This window comes from Molossus molossus, unplaced genomic scaffold (genome assembly GCF_014108415.1).
Source record: "Molossus molossus isolate mMolMol1 unplaced genomic scaffold, mMolMol1.p scaffold_m16_p_10, whole genome shotgun sequence".
NCBI classification, from domain to species: domain Eukaryota; kingdom Metazoa; phylum Chordata; class Mammalia; order Chiroptera; family Molossidae; genus Molossus; species Molossus molossus.
In genome coordinates this window covers 34775197-34799043 of record NW_023425345.1, presented here as the reverse complement: position 1 = coordinate 34799043, position 23847 = coordinate 34775197, and the positions used below count along the sequence as shown (strand labels likewise).

General features: G+C 39.1%; 1 protein-coding gene across 3 annotated transcripts in view; it reads left to right on the top strand.

Annotated features, from left to right (window-relative positions):
• The window catches only part of BCAT1 (branched chain amino acid transaminase 1), a 92195-nt gene extending 79348 nt beyond the window's left edge, over positions 1-12847 (top strand). For all 3 annotated transcript variants that reach the window (XM_036252131.1, XM_036252133.1, XM_036252132.1), the window contains exons 9-11: positions 1282-1422; positions 3694-3768; positions 11816-12847. In XM_036252131.1, the coding sequence (XP_036108024.1) occupies positions 1282-1422; positions 3694-3768; positions 11816-11857 (258 nt within the window). In that variant the 3' untranslated portion in view covers positions 11858-12847. The remainder of the gene's footprint in view (positions 1-1281; positions 1423-3693; positions 3769-11815) is intronic.
• Positions 12848-23847: the final 11000 nt, after the last annotated feature.

Genomic DNA, 23847 nt, shown 5'->3' with positions numbered 1-23847 from the left:
CTTTGAACAACATAATTGCAATTACAGCCTGAGATAAATTGAAACTTGCAAAAAACCATATTTCTATCGCAGGCATATTTTCCTGCCCTTCCAAATACACTCACGGCACAGTGCATTCTTTTGTTTTGAATCTTGCCAAGGGCTGTGATTTCCATTTTTACCTATTGTGGATCTGTAGGTTTTTAAAAATACTCTCATCTTATTTTTTAAAATCTACCCATTCTTTGTTGTCCTTCATTCAAATAGCCTGTTGACAAACATTGAACTTGAGCCACTAACATAGAAGAATCAGAATGACACAGTTGAAAGAATGCATATTAAATAGATAGCTGAAACAGATAGCTTTAAAAATCAGAATTTTTTTTTTCCATTTCTTATTCTGGAACAAATAAAACATTCAAATACTTTAGCAGAAGTCAGTGAGGTTAAACCAATAATTCTGTGATGAAACTCAATCTAACATGATTCTAAGAATAAGGGAGAAGATTACTGCTGTCAAGTCAACTGAATCAGGGAATTTAATTTTGGAAGAAAAAATATACAATGCAATTTCTCAAGTAAAATCCAAATACTTTCAATGTTTTGAAACAATAAAATCTTTCAGATATTTAAATTTAAAGTTTATGCCTTTACTCCATTACAGACACAGTAGGAAAAGGACCATATTTGGAGCAAGTTGGATCAGGCCTGAATTCAAATCCACTTTTTGCCATTTACTAGCTATGGGGCCTTAGGGGTGTCACTCAACTTCCTTGAACCTTTATTTCTTCATCTGTAAAATGGGGATGATAATACCCACCTTAAAAACGAGAGAACTTGGCATGCGATGGATGCTCAGCAAATGGTAACTACAAGTTTAATGTTACGATAATGTGTTCTGTTTTGTGGCAAATAGGACTTAAGACACTGTCAGCGTAGAGCACACTTTAGGTAGCACCAGCGTGCAGCAACTTGTGAGGCTTTAGACATGACAACAAATAAAAGGTAAAAAGAAAAGCAGCCATGCATTAAAATGTACCATGTCTTTTATAATGATAATCTTACATTTTATATTCTCATCATCTCATTTAGACAAGCTGTGACCTTGGGGTAGGTTGCTCAACACCTCAGCGTGTTTGCCAATAAGATGGTGTTGCTTTCTACAGCTTTCCCTCTAAGGACGATTCCGACGTTATCCAGCTTCAGTAGGAATGCCAAGCAGAGAGGTAGTACTGCAGGGCATTTCCCCCAGGCCTCTTCCTTAAAAATATGCATTATTTTATTTGTTTGTATTGCAAACAGGGTGAATTTAAGGTGTCGGAGCGGTACCTCACCATGGGTGACTTGACCACAGCCCTGGAGCAGAACCGAGTGAAGGAGATGTTCGGCTCCGGCACCGCCTGCGTTGTTTGCCCCGTGTCTGATATCCTGTACAAGGGCGAGGTAAGACAGCCTGCCATTTCCAAGCATTTGCCTATAATTTAATTTTTTTATTTTTTTATTTTTTATTTTATTTTTTTATCCTCACCCGAGGACATTTTTCCATTTTTTGTTCAGGTAGAGTGGGAGGGAGAGAGAGGAACAGAGAGAGAGAGAGAAACATCGACGTGAAGGGACACATCGAGTGGCTGCCACCCTCACGACCGACCAGGGCCGGGGACAAACTGCAACCGAGGTACGTGCCCTTAGCGGGAACCGAACCCTGGTCTCTCAGGAGTGCAGGCCGACGCTCTAACCGCTGAGCCAAACCGGCCAGGGCTAATTTAATTTTTTTAAAAACTTGTGAACAAAATGCTGGTTGGACCCAGGATGCAAAGGACTTTTTTATAAGTTGGCATTCTGTTAACTGGGACAGATTGTCCTCGTGAACCAGTATTACCAATGACATTCTTTCCAGTGATTTTATGTCCGCTCCAGCGTGGTAGGAAGGCAGTTTGTCCTTGGACGGGACCATGTCTGTCTGTTGTCCGTTGCGGGATTTGAGATGTGTTACTAGATTTCTATTCATTTCTTTCTACTGGCTTTCTAAGAAGGGGTCTTCAGGTCATTAGATTTCAACTGCTGATTTCCAAAGATAGTTCCAAACTATTGGAGTAGGAATGGCATAGAGTTACGGAAAATTCATTCGAATGATCAACTTCTACATTTATCACTGTTCATATTATTGCTGTTGTTATTAATTAGACCACTTTACAAAAATTTATTTGGCAAACCTGGTGCCTTTCCTAAAGTCTTTCAGCAGGAATTCAAGCATTTAGTTGGGAAAAATTTTCTCCTCCTAGTAAAACCAGTCTGATTTTATATGAGCTGTACTTCCATTTTTGGGTCAGTTTTTTGTTTGTTTTTGTTTTGCTTTTCCCTTTATAACAAAGTACTTACTAACATCAACAGTTAACCTTTATTTATTTTTTATTTAATCCTCACCCGAGGCTATATTTTCCATTTATCTTTAGATAGAGTGGAAGGGAGGAGCAAGAGAGAGAAAAACGTCGATGTGAGAGAGACCATGATTGGTTGCCTCCCGCACCATCAACAGCTAACTTTATACCTTAAAGTCATGTGGCTATTATTCTTAAAATGTGAGTTGGCTTACATTACTCATATTAAATATAAATTCTGTTGTTTTAACATGCAACATCATATAAGTTTTCCTCTGCTGGTGGATTGATTTTTTTTTTTTCCCTGCTGATTTTAATGGTGGCTGCTTCATTGCTTAATTTTGAGCTTGCTTTTGGGAATGGCTCCTGACCTAATTTCATCTATAGACTGTTTCAAGAGAGAAGAATGATTCTATTAGCATTCAGTACTTGTACTGATTATAAAGCCACTGTTTCATATTTTATTATGGTAGTATCTAGGTATTGGCTACTTTTTTAATGAACTACGGTTGTCATTAGGTCAAATATGTTTAAGTCCAATTATTATTTCACCTGTAGAAATAAGAAGTGTATAAAATTTAACATGTTTTTAATGGTCTTGTTTTAGAGGGCATCCCGAGCCAACAGGTACATCTAATTATCCTATTATCCTAAAGGGCATAATAAGAAGAGTGAGAACATGGACTACCTAAGAAAATCAGACTATCAAAGGCAAGCAAGCCAGCAAGACATGCAGGGACATGACTGCAATTTAAATCAGGGTCATGAAATCTTTCTCAGCCCTGCATTTTACCAGGCTCTCCCACACTGTGGAGGTGGTGGCCCCTGGGGGTTTGGCTCACAACAGATACAGCTTTAGAAGCCCCTTTTGTGAAGGCACAGACTTGCTTTCATTTATGTCCCTGAAATGATTTGCTTTAATTTGTGGCAAAATATCTTTGAGTCCTCATTTCCTGCCAAGAAGGTTAGAAGTGGAGGCCAATCGTTTAGCCTTGTTGCTTCGAGGAATGCTCTAAGAGATAGGGTTTTCTAAGTTTAGCCACTATTGTAGCCACTCATAGCTTCTCATTCATTTCTCAGATTATCCCAAAGACCGGCATGTACACCAGCAGTGCCCTAAATCAGTTGGTAGGCAATGAACAACCTGTCATTGGCTAGTTACTTTTTTGTTTAAATTCGGAATAGAAAAGAGGCTTTGAAGCCAACATAATCAAATTATAATAGTGCCATTGCTATATCAGGGGAATTGTCTTAATACAGTGGTGTTACTGAGTGTCCGGCTTGTCACTGTATACATGAATATCCTCTTTGTCTCTTGTCTGGTTTTCTTTCATAGACCCTACACATTCCATCTGTGGAGAATGGGACTAAGCTTGCAACCCGGTTCTTGGGCAAATTGATTGATATTCAGGTAAAGGCTTCTTTCATCTTATTTTAATCAGCGCTTAGAACCAAATCATAGTTCAGTGGCAAGAAGAGAGTAAAAACTGCCATTTGGGGTCAACACATTTAAGGAAGACGTTCCTGATAGTGTGTGTGGGCATAAGCGATACAGAAAGGGGAAAGAAAATACATGTTTGGAGAAAAAAAAAAAAGAAAATAATTGTTAGGGACTCCAGATTACTTAACATTAAAAAAATATATATGTATGTAAAGCCCTGGCCGGGTAGCTCAGTTTGTCGGAGCGTCATCCTGACGCACCAGAGCTGTGGGTTTCATCCCCGGTTCGGAGCAAAGCAGGAGCCGATGGCTCAAGGGCCGGTGGCACAGCAAGCGTGATGTTTCTCTCTTTCTCCCTTTGTCTCTCTCTCTCTAAAAAATTAATTTTAAAAAATTTAATATATATATACATTTTGATAAATCTAAAAATCTCATGAAAATGTATAATACTTTTATAAAAGAAAAATACTTGAAAGTAGAAGAAAGCACAGCAGAAGAAAATAATGCTGCCTGTGATTTCAACACTGAGATATAATCACTGTTAACTTTTGAGGTCTCAACTTCTAATATTTTGTAAACATTTATATATTTTTAGATAAATATATTTTCTAGCAAAATGGAACCTGCACTTTTCATTTAATAAATCATTTGCTTTTTCATATCAAAATAATTTTAATTCCATGTATGAAGTTAAATTGAATTCTATTCTATCGATATACCATGATTTTTAAAGAAATCTTATTACTGTACATTGGTTTTGTTGACAATTCTTTTACTATTAAAAATAGTAAATGAGTATTTTCTTAGGATACATTTCTGAATTCGGGCTCAAAGGGTGTGCACACCTTTTTTTCTTTTTTTGGCTAACTTTTTTTTTGCCTATTTTATTTTAGGAGCAATCTAACATCTCACAGGGCCCTTAAGTTTCTTTCTAGCCAGGCATATCAAATACCAGGAAATAAGAGACTATTCTATAACTTGTAAATACTCCATAAAGTTTGTAGAGGAGTTTGTTGAGCCTATGCTGCCGGTCAGTGAAAATACTAAAGAGGAGCAGAGATTTCTGCTGAAACACAAAATGAATTTCGATGGTTTGGGTAACATCAGGGGGTGCTGGGTCTTAAAACTAAGCAAAGATTCAGTTGGTCGGGGAAGCAGAGGGTCCCCACAGAGCAACTGAGGTCCTTAGTGATAAAAACGGTGTTTTTGACTATTTGGCAACTTTTATGTGAAACTAATAATATTAATAAAAGGAAAGAATAATTGTGGTTTTGAACCAATGAACTAGCTCTTGCCTCCACTCTTCAGCCAACATTTTCTGTGGGAGTTTTCTGCGAATTAAATACAGGACTATCTTAGTATTGAAGATAAAATCTATTCAGAGTTGTTTTCTACTTTTGTACATAGAAACAATGAGAAGTAATCTGAAGAAATTTAATGAAACTTCCTTCATGGGTGTTTCAGGTATTTGTATATTTTTTAGAGTAGTCTGAGTAATTCTGATGAAAGTGATAAGTTATTAGTGTTCTGCTCAAATAAAAAATATAAACAGAACTAAAATATGTAATTTTCTAGATTATAAAAGCCTCTCTCCAAAACAAAAGTTGAGAGGTTTTTGAGAGGGGAGGAAGTGTGATAAGAAAAAAAAACCCCTTTGGAAATGGTCTTGAACAAATTGTACTGAACAGAATGTTACATTTTCTAGTAGTCAGTACACCATGAGATTTCAGGGTTACCTCTTGGAGAGCATATGAAATAAAAAATTTGAACTGACTAGATTTGGTTGTGAAGGATTAAAGGAAAAGGAAAAGTAGTCAACTAGGCTGAAGGAAAAATCAGATTAAATCTGAACTGAAAGAAAGATCTAATTAGAGGTGTTCGACAGACAGTCATGAAGTTTTTGGCTCAGGAAGGCAAAGCAGAAATGTCCATCATCACCACTGAGATGGCGGGAAAAGAATGCATCCGAACCCTACAGTATGAGGACAAGAGAAGCCCAAGGACATAATTTTGGGGCAAGATGGGAAGCCATTGCAAAAGAAAATTTTCATTTTTATTTTTTAAATTTATCATTATTGTTGAAAGTATCACAGATGTCCCACCCCAACCCTTTCTCCCCAGAAAGTAAAATGTTGGAAGGCAAGAATGTCAGAATGAAGTGAATGTCTTTTATTCATCCTTTCAACAAATATGTGTATTGTTCCAGAGGCTGTTCAAGTGCTTGTGATGTAGTAGTTTAAAAAACGAGACAAATTATTAGGCCAGTCAAAGCACACTGATATAGAACACAATTAATATTCAATTTTAATGTGACACCTGTCAAAAGGTTTTACAATAAAATATAAATATAGAGAGAGAGCAGAGAATGAGAAGAAACACATTTTTTTAACCCACATATATCCTCTATGTACTTAAGTGCCTGTGGCTAAGAAGTTAATAATTTCTCTTTTTACACTAAGCAGTAATGGGTAGTGGATAATGGTAGCAACACCAAAAACTAATGATGCATTCAGAGCTCATTGAACAAAGAAACAAAAGGTATAGTTACAGAACACACGAGATAATACAACGATCTGAATTCAACCACAAACCAGAAGCACCAACTCTGCTTCCAAATTGTTCAGTAACAAAGGACCATCGTGCGGAATCAAAGACCACATCTTTTCTCTTCAATTACTTTATGCTTGTGGGCACAGAACCTAAAGTTTCAACATTATTCTCTTGCAAGATGGCAAATTGGTGCTGTCAACCCAGCTACTAGGTTGTCTGTTTCTCTCCAGGAGAAATACTTTAGGTCATTATTGAGGAAAAAGCATAGAATTGCATCATGGTTCACATTTGACCTCTGACATTACATGGAAGCATGGATATTAACAATGAAATGCTCTGGCAAATTGAAGAGGAGAGCAGCAACAATCAAAAACCCTAAAGATTCTTTCCAAGACGACCAGAGGAGATAATTCTTTCTTAAATATGAATTTGATTTTCATTTAAACTGTGTACTTTTTTTAAAAAATGTTTTTATTGATTTTTTTTTTTTTTTGAGAGAGGAAGGGAGAGAGAGAGAGAAACATCCATGTGAGAGGGATACATTGATCGGCTGCCTCCTGCACGCCCCCTACTGGGGGGTCAAGCTCGCAATCCAGGCATGTGCCCTGACGGGGAATCCAACTGGGACCTCTTAGCCTATGGGACGATGCCCAGTCCACCGAGCCACACAGACTGGGCTAACCTGTGTACTTTTGTATAGGAGTAAGAATCTCCGACATTAAATATTCATATTATTTGGCTAATTATTCATATAGTTCCCTGGGTCTTAGATTGCCCTACAAATACCTTTTTGGAAGGGAACATTACAAATGGCAGTTTCTTTTTTTCTCTCTTTTTAAGCAACAAAGAAAAACACTTCTGTGTTTGTACTGAACCAAACTTCAACTACTTCCTACTGCAGTTACTCACCATCCTCTCCACCTGTGCTCCGACCATTTGGGGTCTTCTCTGCTTTCCAATATGCTTTGCTGTTGCTGCTTCCTCCTGCTCTGTACCTTCTACAGTTAGCCCACATGATGAGAGGTATTGGTTGTCCTTAAGACACAGGTCCTTTAGGAACCTTTTAAATCTCTCTTGAACAACATCCCTTTCCCCCAGTACAAACACATTCTACCACTTCAAGGCTGCTTCTTTCTCCAGCTTCCATAGTACCTGGGATTATCCTGTCCTGACCTTTCACTTATGTTCTGGTTACACACTTGTCTTTGTTCTAGGGTTGTTTGAATGCAGGGAATATTTAGTAACCCCAGTCATCAACACAATGTATGTCATTACTTAGCACGTACTCGGAAATGTTTCCTGGATAAAGGAATGAATGGGTGGGTGATAGACCAAGCACATACTAAAGAGGAAAAATGTGCTGCTCTCGTACATTAACATTCTGAGAAGAGGTCAGAGAGGTCTTGAATGTCAAATTAGTCTTCAAAAAAATATCAGAGAACCTGATTTAGAGTATTTCAAAGTAACATACACACCGAGACTGGTGTCAGGATTAATAAAAGCTGGAACCCAGGTCTTAAATATGAGGGTCGCATGTTGGGGTAACTGGCAGTGTGGCTACTGAGGTGTCAGGGGATGGGAAGCAGTGATTGTGAAGACCAAGGGGTGGGCGTCTTAAATGGTTTAAGAAAACACAATGCCATACACAGGTGATGTATCCCAGAAACGTACACTTCCAACCTATGTCACCCCAATATATTTAACTTAAATAATAGATAAATAAACTCCACGATAGTCTGTTTAGCCCTGCCCGGGCAGCTCAGTTGGTTGGAGTGCCCCCTACATCGAAAGGTTTCAGCTTTGTTTCCCAGTCAGGACACATACCCAGGTTTCGGGTTCAATCCCTGGCTGGGGTCCCTGCGGGAAACAACCCATCAATGTTTCTTTCTGTCTCCTTCTCTAAAAATCAGCAACAAAAACAACAAAACATATCCTCGGGTGAGGATTAAAAAAAAAAAGTCTGTCTAAAATTTTTAAAAAGAAAAAAGCCGGAGTGGGATAGGAGCAGGATCTGTACTGATTGCAAGTTACCAGGTGGAAGGAAAACATCCCTCCTCCCACTGGTGGCTCCGGCTTCGGAAGTCTAAATGGCCCTTGTGGCTCGGGTGTTCCTCTTGCTTTCAGTGGAACAGCTTGATGACTTTTAGTTGCATAAGAAGGTAGAGCCTCCCCCTCCCTCCTACCCTACAGAGGTCCTGAGCTATGCTTCAGTCTGCGTGCTAAGGGAACATTTCCAGATTACTTTAATGACTCAGTCCCTCCACCAGCTTCTCAGCCTTTCCTTGTTTCCTGATACACACTTCTCCACGTGTTGTGGGCTCGCAGAGCTTTGCTGGGCCCCTGAAGAGGGTTTGGAAGAAGAATGACAGATTATTACCTGGTGGGCAGCGCATATTATATTTGTGTGGCGTGGCAAAAAGTAAGCACATGGCACACAGGTTATCCTTTTTATGTTGCAAAGAATTAAGAATTTTCTCTGCTGAATGTAAAAGGCATTTTAACAAGGGCCATGTAAAATTATTTGCCGTACGTACATTGACTATGAAGTAATGAAATTGTCATTAGTCATGTTTTCGTTGAATGTTCTAACTGGCGTTCATAAAAATGGAACGTTGTGCCCATCACACAGTTAGTTCTCTACACTGGCTCAGAGGACCATCTCGCAGCCTCACTGTGATTTGTCTTGTTTCTTTAAGTCTATCGTTGATTCCAGTGAGCAAAGCCAAGCACGTGTGACTCACAGAAGCCCGCGCGTGCTGAAGGTGTATAAGGTGTATGACACTGGCCGGGTATAAGGACAGCCTCGCCCATGTAGGCATGTGTTCCCTTTCCCCTCCTTCCCAGGACATCTACGCTTGGGGAAAGCATATAATTTCTCTCTCCACTAAAATCTGCCATCTCTACTTTGAATTATTTTCACTTGCAAAATTAAATTGAATTATCCATCATGCACATAAAAAGTTTGATTGCTAACTGCCTAGGTCTAGACATTATGAATTAGCTGTATTATCCTATCTCTTGCATACATCTCAGAAGGCTATGCTTTTACATAAAAGCATAAATTGCAGGGTGAGAGGGGTAAAACCGAATACATATTACGCAAGTTTACAGAGTAATATGACCTATGACTGTTGTTGTAACCAAAATTGATTTTCTACTGGTTATAAAACTAAAACAGTTAATTGAAAGCAAATTTACTTGAACCGATGAGATTCAAGATAAAAATTATAGTGGTCATGAATCACAGTTCTGCAGATCTGCTAAAATGCCAGTATGCTGACATTCAAGTATTATTGATGGCAAAAGCATCTAATGTATTAATGGGAATACAAATAAGAAAAATAAAACGCATTTTTCACTCTCGTCTTACATCATGCCGACACCATCCATAAACCAGGCAGAATTTGGGAATGTTTTCTCCTGCATGTGTCCTGAATCAGAGTCAGCAGTGGGAGGCCACACTCTCTAGGTACACATTTCTGATGTGGATCAAGCAAGTCACTTACAGTCAGTCACTGGGCTTCCTTCTTTCTCCTTTTCACGTAAACCAGAAGGTTGAGGGTAGATCCATTCTTGGCTCCCAGGAATTTTTCCAATTTGGTAGATTCTGCTCACTGAGGTCTTGAACACAGCACGTGGACAACATGCCGTTGGAGAAATAGCAACAGACTGAGGCTGGAGAATGAGTGCCCGGGAGCCTTCGGGTCATATGTGAAATGACAAGCTTGGCTTAAGAGTTCCTTCTTTCACAGTTGATTTGTAAGCAGCAGTACTTTCTGAAAAAGAAATCTTTCCTCAAATCCCAGCATATAAAACCAATCAGAGTGGACTTGTTCTGAAGTAAAGAAATAAAATCCGGAGCCCCGTTTATTTGGCTTACCCAAATAAGATGATCTTTAAGGTTCTTTTCAATTCAGAATGTTCACGTTTTGTATTCATTTCAGCCAATGTTATATTAGGACTAAAGAGTCCATTCGTGGAAAAGGGGACCCCTTTGATTTACACAAACACCCAGTGGCAGCCTTAACGGCATGCTACTACTTTGTGTCGGGAAGATCCCTTCCAAGTCTGGCTTTATGCATGACTATGCGAAGATGTACAGGAAGTCTAGATGGTGGTCAAGAACGTGCTGTTTGGTGAGAGAGGGGCCTTGGCTGGAGTTAGGTCTCTTCCATTGACTAACCACAACCTTGAGTGAGTTATGCAGTCTCCCTGATAGACAGTTCTCTCATTCATAAAATGGGATGCGCAGTGGCATCTACTGTCTGGGCTGGTGTGGGGATAAAAGGCAGTAAGTCGCCCTGGCCGGTTTGGTTCAGCGGTTAGAGCGTCCGCCTGCGGTCCGGAGAGACCCGGGTTCGGTTCCCGCTAAGGGCACGTACCTTGGTTGCAGTTTGTCCCCGGCCCTGGTTGGTCGTGCGGGTGGCAGCCGCTCAGTGTGTCCCTTTCACATCGATGTTTCCCTCTCTCTCTCTCTTCCTCTCTCTCCCTCCCACTCTATCTGTACAAAAAATGGAAAAATGTCCTCGGGTGAGGATTAAAAAAAAAAAAAAAAGGCAGTAACTCTGTGAAGCGCTCAGCACAGTGGTGCTGGCATGCAGTCCTCGCTCAAAGGGTGACCACTCATTGAAACACAGATGTTTGCTGAACGAATGAATGAACAAATGAATATAGAACTGGCTTTCTGTTCCTGACATCTGGAATCTCTTTATGTTTCATTTACTTCCGTTTTAAATATGAAAATTTAGGTCTGCTAACACAAATCTGCTGATGCAAATAATCAAATTGTGATTATGCAGGTCCATGATTTTTGATGGGATAAGAAAAATTGGATGCTAACACAACATAACTTTCATTTAGAAAACGGAGTCACTGGTCAGATCCACCAGGCTTGTCAATGTAATATTTTTGTCCATGAACATAAAGCTCTTGAGAAAGGGGATTTGGGGGCAGTCCTTCTCAAATTTGAGCTCCCACCAGAATCACCTGAACTGCTTGCTGATACACAGGTTGCTGGGACACACCTGCAGAGTTTCTGATTCAGGAAGTCTGAGGCGGAGCTTGAGAATTTACATTTCTAACGTGTTGCTAGGTGATGCCGATGCTACTGGTCTGAGGAATATACTTTGAGCCTCACTTCTTAAAAGTAAAGATGACATAGTTAAACCCAGTTGTGGCATTTGAAGAGCAGAAGCTAAATACAGAATGGTAATGAAACGGCATGCACTTAGGTATGTAAGGGACCTACATCAACTATAAATTTGAGTTCAACAATCATGATAAAATTGGTGATTCTTTCCAGGTATTTGGTTGTTTCTGTCTAATATAATTGTCAATGTGAATATACTTTTTATGTTCCAAACAGAAGCAGATCTTGTGTACAATGTTGTTTGTTTTTAGTTTGTTTATGAGCTATTCCAGCACTGTTAGCTTATACACTAAAACATGTTTTCTCATTTTTATTGTAGTATGGAAGAGAAGAGAGCGACTGGACAGTTATCGTATCCTGAATGGAAAATACAGGATATTATCTGTGTGCTATTGGGACAGACTGTTGCTTTTGAATTATGATAGATTCTTTGGCTGCCTGTTTTCACTTATGCATAATGTAGTTTATATTATCAGTGTTAGCGGGGTGATTGTTTTCTCATGCCAGAGAAAACGAATTGCAGTCATCAGATGCTGCTTTGTAAACTTGGTAGTAGAAGCTTATCTTCCCTTCCCTTAGAAAGATGATCATGTAAGCCATATAGCATAGACTTCCCCTCAGTAATCTTAGTGCCTCCCTTAGGACTTCACTCAGATACAAAAATGTGTGTGTATTCTTTAGCATAAGGTCTGCTCCTCAACCAAATGAGTTTGTGTGTGTGTGTTTGAAAGCTGATCTGAGTAAGTTTCTTAGGCAACACTTCTTGTGACACATTTGCATCCTCAGAAACTGTTTTCTTTTTTTTAAATCAAGACTAAAAAAATGGATTTCCTCATGTCACATTTTTTTCCCAGGCCCTCAAGTCCATCTTAAGGTCAATGTCTCCTTTCTTCCTGCTGTCACAATCTACACTAAGCTCTCCTTGTGCGTCAGCAAGGTCCATGCACACTTCCACCACGGCCCTTTCCACATCGTGCTGTGATTGGCTGCTTGCAGGCTCCACTACCACACTGAGGGTCTTGTGCCTTAGAGATCTGTGTATCCCCAATGCCTGGCACATGATAGGTACTCAGTAAATAATGAATAAATGAATACTTACCTTCTATAGAAGTGAACCTCCTTTGTTTCTATATTATGAAACCTCTTTATTAGAATAGTGATTGATTCTGAGATTGTGTATATTTACCTCATATTGTCTTTATTTTCCGTGGAGTGCTAAGTCATTAGAGATACTCAGAGGCATAGTTCCTTGGAGGAATTATTTCATATGTAAGACTGTCTTGGGATTGAAGTTATAACTCTACAGAGAAGTCATGATATCATGTCAACCAAATGGAAATTACAAATGCTATATGTTAAGTGTTGTATACAAAATAAATAATCAAACTGAGTCTGTAGGAAGCACAGAGAGGTATACTCTGATTTTTATATTTTTGGCTTTATAGTTTCTGTTTTCTGTTGAGTGGGGATTAGATGAGATGTGGTTAGGGTACAGAGAGAGCAATTGTAGATGATATTTTCCTCATTTAGGAGCTCTGGTTTATCTAGGGGAAAGTGAAAGTAAAATAGAAAACATTTACCCTTGGAAGGTCAACTCTCAGACATTATATTTTGGTTTTCTTTGGTACTAATAACTTTCATCTTGCTGATCATATTTTATTCTCTTTTCAAAGCAAGGAAAAAAAATTCTAAAAGTTTGATGCACTGAAAAATTTTCCTTAAGGCATTTAGCAGCACATAGCAAATGGGCCTTTGATTCTTTTCCAAGACTTGGCCATGGGGTCTTTTTAGATAGGAATGGTAAAATGAAAATTAGGGAAGTATAAGATGAAAAAGAATGATAAAAATGTCTTTTAAGGGGCTTTTAATTGTTGATCTGAAGTCTTGGGAGAATCTGTTCTTTTCAGGCCTCAGGTGCTCATCTGTCCGTCCTCTACCCTCTTAACCCAAATAGCACTCTAGGGGTATGCTTTTGCCATGACTAAACCCTGGGACCTCATCTTTAGTACAGCATTCTAGAAAAGACTTCCAGGTCATTTTAACCTGTCAAGTAGCACATAAATGACCAGACTCACATTCCTAGGAGAAATGGAAATCATTTGTTTGTCATAAATCTTATATTTTGCATCTCTACATATAGTACGGTAAGACATGTCCACTACAAAAGCTAGAGAACAATGTTTCGGCATCACCTCTGTGTGATTTCTTTCATCAAAATTTGAGAGCATTTTAAGCCCTTCTTAAAGAGACTTAGTGAAGATTGAGGATATACATTAAAAAAAAAACAACAAAAAACTGAAGGTCTCCTAAAGCAGAGCACGATCTGCCATTCTTCTTTCAGTAATAAGTGGGAAATTGACCTGGACCCTGTCTTTCTAACTAGATTTAAAGGGGACATCTGCACATCTTTTTCCTTGTGCACTACTTGTTTAATTGCAGTGGATTAATACAGCAAGAGTGGCACATTATAACTAGGCAATTATCCATTCTTGAAGACTTAGTTATCATAACACTAATTGATCATTTAAGGTGTAAGATAGTCTAGCATAGGAACATGTAAGGCTAATCTGCTCGAAAAGATCAACAAATTAATATTGTTGCTGATATTTGCATAATTGGCAGCAATTATTTAATGTTTAATTGGTTGATCAAATGAGATTCAGCAATTCACATGTGCATGAATAGAAATGAACTGGCGGCACTTAAAATGATAATGGTTTACGTATTTTGCATGTTCTCGTCCACATTTTTCAATTTTACTTTTTTTTTTGGTTTGTTTCAGACCAATTTTGTCAGCTCTTTCCAAAGCACATAAGTAGAAACTGGGATTTTTAAATGAAGCATTCCAACATAGACAAAACATGAGCATTTCCAAAAAATATTTGCTGTTAGAAATGTTCTGAGTTACAGTGATTTATTAAGGACAGACCCATGGCACACCAAAGAAGGATCCGCATCAGGGTTGTGCACCATGCAGTTGGCAGGACTGAATACATTCATAATATCTGCTCTACCCTTTTCTTTCAAAAGTACAAAGGAAAAGGGAAATGACCAAGAAACTGTTAGGGAATCATGATTTTCCTCCCTGGTCAACACCCTTTATTCTTTTCTCAAAAGCTTTTGTAAGAAAAAAATCAGAGGTAGCAGCAAGCAGGTGCAGTGTAACGTCAACTAGGTGACATGTAATTCCGGCACTCTCGAAGGTATGGGAGGCCTTCATTATACACCCTGGGTTAAAATTCTTCACCATATCAGTTTTGTTGCTTGATATACTTGTATCTAAGCAAGCAGTCTTGCTTTTCTCAAATCAGACCCTTCTTGGGCACTTGAAGGCAATTAATGAGCATAACTTAGTCAAAAGAATTGTAGGAGCTCTTTATTAAAGCTACAGTTTGAAATCTGCTTCAGGCCTTTGTGCTGGGAAATGAGCTGCCAAAGGAGCTTATTTATGTTCCCCACTCAGTGCACGATCACTGTATTCTTTTTCCTTAAAAAGTTTCTTTTTAAAATTGTATGTTCAGTTTACCCTTATGATTGGGAAAAATGTGTTTTAAGCAGGAAATGATAGCATTTGTTCACTTTCAATGACTTATATTGAAAATATTAGAGCAGCCCTGGCCAGTTTGGCTCAGCGGTTAGAGTGATGGCCTGAGGTCCAGAGAGACCCGGGTTCTGTTCCTGCTAAGGGCACGTACCTTGGTTGCAGTTTGTCCCCGGCCCTGGTTGGTCGTGTGGGTGGCAGCCACTTGATGTGTCCCTTTCACGTCGATGTTTCTCTGTCTCGCTCTTCCTCTCTCTCCCTCCCACTCTATCTGAACAAAAAATGGGAAAAAAAATATTAGAGCAGTAAATATTCATTGGATGCATTAAAAACAAAAGGCTAAGATAGGAGTTATAAAAACATTGAAAGGATTCCTTATTTCATGTCCTGATTCTAAATATGATAGAAGATTTCTTCCTTGTAATGTGGATTTGCAAAAACCTAGGTTTCAAATAGTGATGCTGGGAAGTAATTTCAGCGGACACTTTATAACACCTGTCACCTTGCTTTGCTACAAGTAGAAGTTGTTAGCTATCCCTTTCCAGTTATCTTCCCGAAAAGGAGGCAGAGGGTACCAGCTTTCCAATAACATGGCCTATTAATTGACAAGGAACATGGAGCTTATAGTTAACGTTTGATCAGTTAATTTGATAAATGTTGATTAAGTACTCAAAAATGTACATCCAACCCAACTTGCAATAAGCATTGAAAGTTAGTTTTAGAAAATAAGTAGTGTATATACATTCATTGCCCTCATGTTGTTTATACGCTAGTACTCAAACAAATTTTAGGTATAAAAGCAGTATTTAAAGCAGCTAAGTAATAAGGACACAGGCCAAAGCACATCTGTTTAACAAGAAATTACAGGGAATATTTTCACTTTTTAAAAAGGTAATTCATTTTATTTATATTTTTTTCCATTGATTTTAATTTATTTTTTTATTTTTTCGGAAGAGTGGAAGGGATGGAGGTAGAGAGACATGCACATCAGTTGGTTGCCTCCCACACAGCCCTGGTCAGAGCCGGGGAAACCTACAGCCCAGGCACGTTCCCTTGACCAGAATCAAACCCACGATCCTTCAGTTCGAGGGCCGATGCTCCAGCCTTGGAGCCAAAGCGGCCAGGGCTTCATCTAATTTTTAAAGGATATTTGTCCCTTTTCCATTCCTTTCTTTCCTCTAGTCAAAGCTACTCAGTCTGGTTAGTGGTTAGGGGCCATTCAGCCTCTGCCTGTGTGGTGTGGATTACGTCCTGGTTTACTACTGGCTGCCAACCTCTAGCCCACCGTGAACTACGTTCTTCTGGAGCGCTGGCGAGTTGTCATGGTACATCTCAGAAAGGGGCACTTCTAATTACAGCATCTTTGCTGATCTTAAGCTCAAAGTCAGATTATACTGAAATAAATTGTTCCTAGAGTTGTTTTTTTTATGTTTATTAGTAATCAAACTGTTTAGAGTGTTAGCTTGAAAATAGTGGATCCAGCTACTTTGACAAAAAAAGGTGGAAGACTAACTTTAGTTTAATAATGATTTTTCAAGATTGAGGTTTAAAAGAAAGGCCATTTAAACTATTGCAGAGAGATTTATTTTTATCCTTGCCAAAAGCCCTTTTAAAAATACAATGGGAAAAGAAACTGCTTTATTTTTTATCTTCAGCATACATTAAGAGACTTCTCAGATATTTTGCGGGGGGTGGGGAGGAGGTTGGTAATGAAACATCAACAGGATATAGTAGTGTTTGTGGGTAAATAATTCCTTGGGATCAGATATATGTAAACATTTGCTTTAATGAATGATAAAGGCATAAAATTTGGTCTTAGAAAATGAAGTGGTCTTTAAAATCTGCTGGATACAAGTGCTGAAGTCTTAAGTAATCTGATTCTGTCTGAAAGTATATTTTTCATGCCACAGTCGATCCAGCTGGTAAGGCCTAAAACTTGAGTTGCATAATGTTCAACTTACGGAATCAACTGCAAGTTACGGTGTGAGAATGAATCGAAATGTAGTTTCGACAGATGTCTCTGCATATCCACTATCACAATGGCTAGGTTCCTCGTTATCCATTGTTGAATTATGGAGAAAAGTTTACCTGGAGAAAACATCAGGGGAAGAACAACTGGAGGTAGAGAAAGAAAAGAATGATAGAACAGGAAAAGAATCAGGCTTGCTTCTGCATTCTCCAAAGAAGCGTTTTTCTTAGTGTGCCAGCCACAAGGACCTTCAGCTGTCAGCATGGGTGCCAAGCATCAATCTTAGAGCCAGTTAGGAAGCAACCAAATACAGGGGCAGCTCCTCAGCTAGTAGAAGTAGGCCATGGTCATCGGGTAATACTCCGAGAGTTGTGTTACATGGAAATCACTTATTTGAATAACACTTTATCTTACAATGGCATAGTCTACAGGACCTATTGTTTCATCTCTGCAATCATTTTATTCTAAGATTTGTGAAGCTTCTTGAGGCTGGCGACAAAAGTAAGTGACAAGGGAGCAGACTGGAGTGGCTTGTGACTATTTTTCCTCCTTAGAAATCATATTTACCACTATCTCCTTTCCTTGGTGAAGGTTACTGGTTTGGAAATTAGTTGAATGTTGTCCTTTAGTTTTTAACTGAAATGTGCAATGACACAAGTTAGTTTCCTCAAGCTAACTTCATGTTGTCATTAAAGTCATTCTCAGGGTTAAGAAAGGAGTTCCGATATATCGCAATTTCTACTTCATGGATGAGTTTTGGGAAAATACAGGAATTCTCTCAAGAGTATGGCTGTAAGTAGATTCTGAATCGGCTTAAAAATAAGCTGGCCACTCTGTATGAATCTATAAATTGTTTCCTTGTTGATCTTCGAGAATGAATGATGCTGCAATGTACTCAACTAGCTAAGACGTGGGGCCTAACCCACTGTTCTGGAGAATTTGTGCTTAGCTGATATGGTGGCTGTGAAAACAAGTTCTTTGAGGAAGTCGTTTTTGAATTGGAGTTTAAAGATAAAGAAGGAGAATATCAGCTTAACTATGGAATCTTTAGAATGTGTTCTCACATCTAAATGTGATTATAATAAAAAACCACAGCCATTGCCAGTCTCAAATTTCTCCAGCTGTATAGTGACTCTTGACATTCTCTTTAGGGAAAACCAAATAGAAGGAAATAAACACTTTGTAAATAAGGGTTGGCTTTCATGAAAAAAAAAAAATGTTTAAAGGTTATGTGAAAAGAATGTAAGCTCACTAAAATCATAAGGATGGAAATGTGGAAAATATAGTAGGTAAAGGAAACTACCTCATTCTTTGATGGTTTTGTAGAAGCACAATTAAACCTTATAAAATGGCTTTGTTACACCTGAACCATCTGGTGTGAAGAACTTTGTAGTGTCTACAGGACCTGGCATACTTGTATTTTGCTGGCAATAGACACCTTCTTCATCGTTTGCAGGTTCCCTGTCAGATCTGTACTCATCTGTCATCAATAAAACGACTTTAAGGACTCTTGTTGGTGTAGTTCCTTGAAATTGGCATTGTTGGGTGCGTGCAGTAATAATCCTTCATTATCATTTTCATGCTGTTCCAAGGTTTCTGGTCATGGGATGTAAATGTGGTGTGGTATTTTTAAACCAAAATGACATGAAGAGAATGAAAAGAAGTGAGTATACCAGGAAGACCTGAAACCATACAACTGGGCAGAGTATAAACGTGCCTCATCTTGTCAAACATTTGGGTAAGAAATACAGTGTGCGTCTGAGATCGTCCTTTCGGGTATGAATCTGTCTTTAGTCAAGTGTAGCTTTGTCTGTGGAATTTTGCACAGAATGAGGGAAGCAGATTACTTCTTCCTAGTCACTGTTATAATGAACCTACCACATTGATAAAACAATGCACTGTATGTGGCTAACCAGCTTTAGGTAAAATACCCTGTGAAGTAAAAGTCATTTGGTCTAAACCTAGCTCACATGAATAATGTGTCCATTTAATCAAACCAGGTCTTGTATAAATTGCCCTCGCATGCACATATCTTTGGGAGAATAAAGCCAAATGCAGTATGTCTGAAGTTCACATATTTCATGTCCAGTTTCTTATGATTTGGCTCAGTGATTGCAAGTGTAGCAAAACCTAAGGTTTTTTAAGGAGTTACTATAAACAACGTAAAAGTGTCAAAGGACTCAATGACCTTCTTCCCCAGACCCTGTCAAAGTGAAAAAACCGGCCTTTATGAAGATCTTTATCAAAAAGTTGCATGTAGAGTTTGGCTCTGGCTGGTTTGGCTCAGCGGTTTGGCCTGCGGTCCAGAGAGACCCGGGTTCGGTTCCCGCTAAGGGCGCGTACCTCGGTTGCAGTTTTTCCCCGGGCCTGGTTGGTTGTGTGGGTGGCAGTCATTCGATGTGTCCCTTTCATGTCGATGTTTCTCTCCCTCTTTCTCTTCTTCTCTCTCCCTCCCACTCTGAACAAAAAATGGAAACATGTCCTCAGGTGAGGACCAAAAAAAAAGTTGCATGCAGAGTTTGGAAGGTCCAGGAAAAGTCAAGTTCTCTTACAGTGTCAATGCTCAAATCCCACAAGGGTGACAAAGATAGACTTGTCATTCCTGTGGGTGATGACATATATTCACTGCAGCTTATATGACTCATCAGATGAGATAGCAGTCTCCTTCATGGTAGAATGTGTCTCTTCTATACTGGTTTACTAATAAGCAAAAACACAGAAGGGGGTGCATGGGGGCAAGGGTAAATCTACTACCTTTTAATTATTTTCTGCTAGGCTGATTCAAGTTGATCTTAAGAATATTTTAAAAGTCAAGAAGTGATTCCACATTCATGACATGTCATATTTGCCTTATACCATGATAACTTATTTTAAAACAAAATGGTCTATTGTAGCCGGACTTGATAATGGTGACAACTTGCAGGATCACATTCCTGTAACCAAAAAACCCACAGCCAAGACGTCAATTCTTCTGTGTCTGTGAACAATCATGGGGCTTGTCCCTGTAGGCAACAGGGACAGTGTTGATTGATATCCATGGTCATTCTCTCCAAAGGTCTTCATCACTAAGTCAAAACGATGTTTGAAATATCTATGGGATTAACTCATGAAAAATTTTAGAGTTGCAAAATTCAAGCTGATTGCATTCCAAATGCAAGAGGTGATTAAACTTTATTTGTTTTAAAGATAGCTACGATAATCTAGAAAACATTTCTCATCAGTATTCATAATAATGATAAGCAGAGGTGGTGCAACCGTTAATCTCTGGCTTCTTCCAAGCCATGACTGGATGTAGCAAAACCTTTTTCCTAACATGCATGTTGTCTAATAATTAAGAGAATGGTTAAGAGCCATCAATTGACACTGTGACCTTAAACCAGTTACTTAAATTGGAAAAGAAATTGGAGATCATTTTACTACCAACCTCGTGGGTGATAAGGATTAATGAGATAATATTGTGAAGAATTTACAACAGTTTATGTGTAAAGTGTAAGCTGATGGAATTTTATTAAAAATAAATGAACCTGAAGACAGGGCAAATAGATACTTCACAAAATTGCTGTGGTGATCAGCTCCTGTGCCTGGCGGAGATGGTGAACATTCCTACACCCAGAGCACACATACTTGCCACAGGACAAGCGGCATCATCCAGCTTCCCCAGAGTGCTTGGGGGGGGGGGGGGTTAGAAATGCATGATCTACTGAATCACAAGCCCAGACGTAAAAGCCAGGGCTAGATTAAACAATAACTGATACAATTGTTAAGAAATAATTAGATGTTTTTAGTTTTGAGAAATCTGAGTTAAAGTTTCATATTCTACATGAAGACAACTGTGATGGTTAATGTTATGTGTCAACTTGACTAGGTTATGGTGTACAGTTGTTTAGCCAAACACTAGCCTAGATGTTACTGTGCAGAAAATATATTTAGATGTGATTAATATTTAAATGGGTAGAATTTGAGTACAACAGATTGCTCTCCATAATGTGGGTGGGCCACATTCAATCAGTTGAGGGCCTTAAGAGCAAACAGCTTTTCCCAAAGATGGAGAAATTCAACCTTAAGATTGTAACATGGAAACCTTGCGTGAGTCACCAGCCTGCCTGGTCTGTGGTGTAGATTTCAGACTCAAGACTGAAACATCTAATTTCCTGCCTGTCAGCCTATCCTATGAATTATGGATTTACCAGCCCCAACAATTCAATGAACTAATTCCTTAACATCTCTTTCTTTCTCTCATGCATATATGTAAAATTATATTAATATAATTTAAATTAATAATGTAATTATTATGATATTGAAACCTGTGGTCATACTCTTCAGTATGACTCTTCAGTATGTGGTCTTTGTCATACAAGGGGCAAAAGGTTTACAGTTGTAATGGAAAATAATACAATAATTAGTACAAATACAAGAATAAACTGTTTCACGTATTCACACTATAAACCTACTTCTGCCACACCCTATGTAATAATGTCTTCATTCTACACATAAAATATAACATTATATAATACATACACATTCTATATACATTGATTCTGCTTCTCTACAGACCCTAGTACAACAATAATCTTACTTATGGTTTTCTAAGGAAGAAAATCAAGTGCTATCTTATTCCCTCTTGAGTTAAGTATCTAACTTAACAGCACACCTAGTGTTCAGAAAATGGTTGATCACATAAGGTACCAGCAATAATTTGCTCTAATTGCAAACATAGTGCTTAACAGAAAATAAGAATTCTATGACTGACAAGGCTGTTCAACCCAAACTGACTAAATGAAGGCAGACATCACCAGTGAAATTTCAGGCATCAGTGAGAAAAATATTTCCGACTGTGGACCACAAAATGCCCCATAAAATATCACAGGCTTAGTGTTTCTGCCCTGACTATATGCCTTGAAAATACCATGTGGCTACAAGTAGATGTGAAGAGCTCCCTTTTTGGTATAATCGAGGGATGGGGTTATTTTGTCAGGTAAGCAGCCGTCCAGATAAAAAGCTGTTTCATAGATCTGCTGAATGCAGGTTTGCATTAACCATCACCAAGTCGTCTGGATCCTGCTGACTTCACACAGGGTGACAGCCGAGTTCCAGTCCACACTTACTGATGCTCTCAGTGCCCTGCTCAATTTAGGAATCATCTTCGTAATCATTTGGACTTTTATCACCCCCATATATTAAAGTTATATTTTTGCAAGACATATTTTTTAAACTCCTGAATAAAGAGAATAAATTTGTCTGCAATTTAAGTCAACAAGAAGCCAAATGAGGTTAACTGACTGGGGCAGAGAGCATCCAAAATAGCTCCTCACCTGTTTCGTTATTCTCTCAGGAGAAAGTGATTTCATATTTCCTATGAGAAATACGGCTTTTGTCATAATCACAAGGTTAGTGTTTGCATTTCCTGCAAGTGTGTCCCCCCTCCCCCCGTTTAATGCAAACTTTCTTTAAAGGCAATAATCCTTCTCCTGCTACTATTCAACACTTATTCTTCTTGCGAGTCACTGATTTGAATGACTTGTATTCATTCAAGTGTATGAAGGTCACAGACAGTTCTGCTTTTATACTTCCCCTTTCATCTAGGTGACTGTGAGAACTTGCAATTATGTCAATGGTTGACTCACATAACTAGTAACTCTTCAAAGAATTACATTTTATTCATTCTCCTATCTTCCGGGAGTAAAATACTTTAATCATGAATAAGAAGTACAGTATCTATTATGCACCCAACAGAGTGCCTAGCATCTAGTAGGTACACAGATCTGGCAGCTCCACACCTTCTTTCTCAAAGCACCACTTAACTGAAATATTGAATACTTCTCATCTCAGGCTTAATCTCACCCAATCCCTAAGTTAATTGGAAACAGCTCTGATTGTGTATTAACAGCTGAGGTCCAGGGGTGTGAAATTAGCGGTACTACTCTAATCCCAGCATCTGGTGTCTCTTGGAGAGCTGCTGGATCCCGCTGAGCTTTCTTCATAACCCTGAGCCTGCATGTCCATCCATCCTGATTGACTGGATTGCCGCCAGCACTGTTCTCTTTAGTAGTCACCCTGCTCACAGCCTCAGCCCATCTGATGAGGCACCAGACACCTCAGGCCTAGACTGTGTCTCTTGTCAGCCACACAGATGGATCCAGTTTCCATCCAGATTGACAGCTTTGGAGCAAATCACTCCCCCTTGTTCACTTACAGTTCTTTCTGGACCCCATCAACCAGACAACAACTCTTCATTATTTAAAAAAACATTTTTTTTTCTTTATTGATTTTACAGAGAGAGGAAATGAGAGGGAGAGAGCGAAAGAAACATCAATGAGAGAGAACATTGATTGGTTGCCTCCTGCATGCCCCCCAGTGGGGACCTGGCCCACAACCTGGACATGTGCCCTGACCGGGAATCAAACCGGCAACTTCTTGGTGCATGGGTGGATGCTCAACCATTGAGCCACACCGGCCGGACCAAACCTTCATTATTGAAATGGCCTTGACCACACCTGAATTTGCCAGAACCCCTTGGACGGGGCGATCTGGACTGATTTCTACCTCCTCCACAGGGTGGAGGCTTGCTTGGCTGCCTTTGTCTGTCAGCTTACTCTTGAGGTATAACCATTCCACACTGGAAATCATCCTCACTTCCTGTTACCGAAACTTAATTTAATTTTTCTCAGAGAGTGTCTTTTAAAACCTAAAATAGCAACTGCTGGGTGAGCCATCTAAAATGTTGCTACTCAAAGCATCTGTACCAGACCGGCGGCATCAGTAGCTCCCAGGCACTTGATAGACAAGCAGAATCTCAGGCCCCGCCCCAGACCCCCTGAATCGGAATCCACATTCTAACAAG